Below are 2,307 nucleotides of genomic sequence, written 5' to 3'. Positions count from 1 at the left end.
ATACCATACAAAATTTGTACACACGGTCTTGAAGCTGCTTTGGAAAAATTCGCGCGCTTTTTACTTTTTGTGGGAAGCGTAGAAATGTATTTATATAGAATATCCAGCTATTCGATAAAGGCATGTTTTATGAAGATGGTCGGCACACACTTTTTTGTCTTACTTTGGTAGTCAATACAATTTTATAAAAATGCAGCTTCATTCCTTTTGGAGTCCTCATTTTTATTGCACCACTTTTTCACTCCATTTCCACTTGCAATTATCCTCAGTCGTCTTTTGCAAATTTCACCGCATTTCATTTTTAACAATAATGTGCTTCGGTTAAATAATTAAATAAAAATACCAAACAAATTGTTTAACTGTAGCACAAAAAATATATTTCAATTAACTGGAGTGCTTTAGGCTACACAGAAAAATGTGGAAATTTAATTTCAATCGAGCTGGTGCATCTGTTTTTTTTTTTCAACAAAATTTTTCCGGCCGTGCTTGTTGGCTAATAATATCCAGGCACTCATTTAAACAGCAGCTGCTGCATTTTCAACTGTAAAAAATTCCTACAAAACTGGAATTTTAAAATTATTTCGCTGTTTCTTTAATTTTTCATTGGTCGAATTTTAAAGGAATTTATATTTAAGGCAAAAAAATGCCACTGCGATTGCTGGCCTACGCTAGTCGTAACTACAGTACGGTTTAAAAAATTTTATACACAAGAGAAATAGTCCAAGAGCTGACAATCGATAAGTCTGCTGCTTTGCTTTTTATACAGGTTTGACTGAGCGTATGATGAACTAAGAGAATTTCCTTAGAGGAAATTAAAAAATTTACATACTTATGTATGTATGTATATTCGCCAACGTATATACATATGTACATTTCTTTAAATTCAATTCAGTCGAATTTAGAAAGTGTTGGCTATTTTTGTTTGTTAAAATTTTTTTATATTAAAAAACAAAAAATATAGCTTACTACCTACAAAAAATCATGTAAATCAAAAATTCAAACTTTGTAGAACATTTATAAAAATTCTAAGAATTTTAACAAATCTTCATCGAAATATGAAACTTCTGATAAAGAAGATTTTTTGAATTTTTTTGAGTACGAAGTTTTGCAGCCTATAAAATTTTAGTGTAATAAAGTGTAAGTTTGAGGGACCTAAGATTTACTGTTGATGTTGGGCAATTTTTTGTACACGAATTTTCTTTCATAAAAAGTATGTATATTCGAACTTTCTTTTTTGTATGTAAAAATGAACAACATCTTCCTAAAAAAAATTGCCAAAAATCAGCGGTAAATTCTAGCTACCTAAAATTTGCACTTTGGATACTAAAATTGAATAGAATAAAAATGGCAATCTCAGAATGTTTCTCAGAAATGTTTAAAAATTTTTAAGTTTTGACTTATATGCTTTTTGTTAGATAACGAGCTACACTTTCATAAAAAAAATAAATATTAAATGTACGAAAGGGAAATAGCTAAAGTGTGATAAAATGTCTCTTCCCTATTTATATTTTCGCAATAATCTGAGAATATATAGGAAGGCTCAAATTTAACAGACCTACGAAAAAAAAATTCAATTTTAAAATGTTTTTAAAAGAAGATGGAGAAGTATTTTTTTTACAAATTTATACATATGTTTTTTAAAGCCCTAAATGCTAATTCAATAGGCCAATACTAAATACGTACATATGCATATAAAAGAGTGGAGATAATCGAAAATTTCGTTATCACTACTATAGCTCTTACCGTTACCATTGCCATTACTATTACCAATGACCCTAACATTACCATGACCATGACCATTACCTTGACCATTACCATTACCGATAACTTTACCATTGTCATTACCTCTACCATGACCATGATCAATACCAATACCTTTAATATAATCATTATCATTATAATTACCATTACCATTGAGATTACCATTGTCTTTAAGATTACCATTACCATTAATATTGTCATTACCATTACCATGACCATTACCAATACCACTGCCATTAACCATTACCATTACCATAACCATTACCATTATAATTACCATTACCATTGAGATTACGATTGTCTTTAAGACCGTTACCGTTACCATTAATCTTGTCATTACCATTACCATGACCATTACCAATACCATTAGCATTAGCATCGCCATTATTATTACTATTATGATTACCAAATTTCCGAATTTCATTAAGTAATGCATTCTTCCATGCTCGCATATGCCCATGCATACATATACAAGTACTATAGTAATATGCATCTGTACTATAGTACAATTGTAGATTGTAAGTTTTTATGAGTCTATCAAAGCTC

At 29.8% G+C, this 2,307-nt stretch overlaps 1 protein-coding gene across 1 annotated transcript in view; it reads right to left on the bottom strand.

Moving 5' to 3' along the window:
- Positions 1-1,657: 1,657 nt before the first annotated feature.
- LOC118751273 (aspartate and glycine-rich protein-like) overlaps positions 1,658-2,307 on the bottom strand; it is a 3,107-nt gene continuing 2,457 nt past the window's right edge. Inside the window, exons 4-6 of the mRNA XM_036486057.1 lie at positions 2,039-2,254; positions 1,744-1,929; positions 1,658-1,671 (exon numbers count right to left, since the gene is read on the bottom strand). Coding sequence (XP_036341950.1) covers positions 1,658-1,671; positions 1,744-1,929; positions 2,039-2,254 — 416 coding nt within the window. The remainder of the gene's footprint in view (positions 1,672-1,743; positions 1,930-2,038; positions 2,255-2,307) is intronic.

The sequence above is a fragment of the Rhagoletis pomonella genome, unplaced genomic scaffold (genome assembly GCF_013731165.1).
Source record: "Rhagoletis pomonella isolate Grant_MI unplaced genomic scaffold, Rhpom_1.0 Rhpom_scaffold_00001, whole genome shotgun sequence".
Taxonomy (NCBI): domain Eukaryota; kingdom Metazoa; phylum Arthropoda; class Insecta; order Diptera; family Tephritidae; genus Rhagoletis; species Rhagoletis pomonella.
The sequence above is the reverse complement of the archived record's forward strand: the minus strand, read 5'-3'. Positions and strand labels throughout refer to the sequence as shown.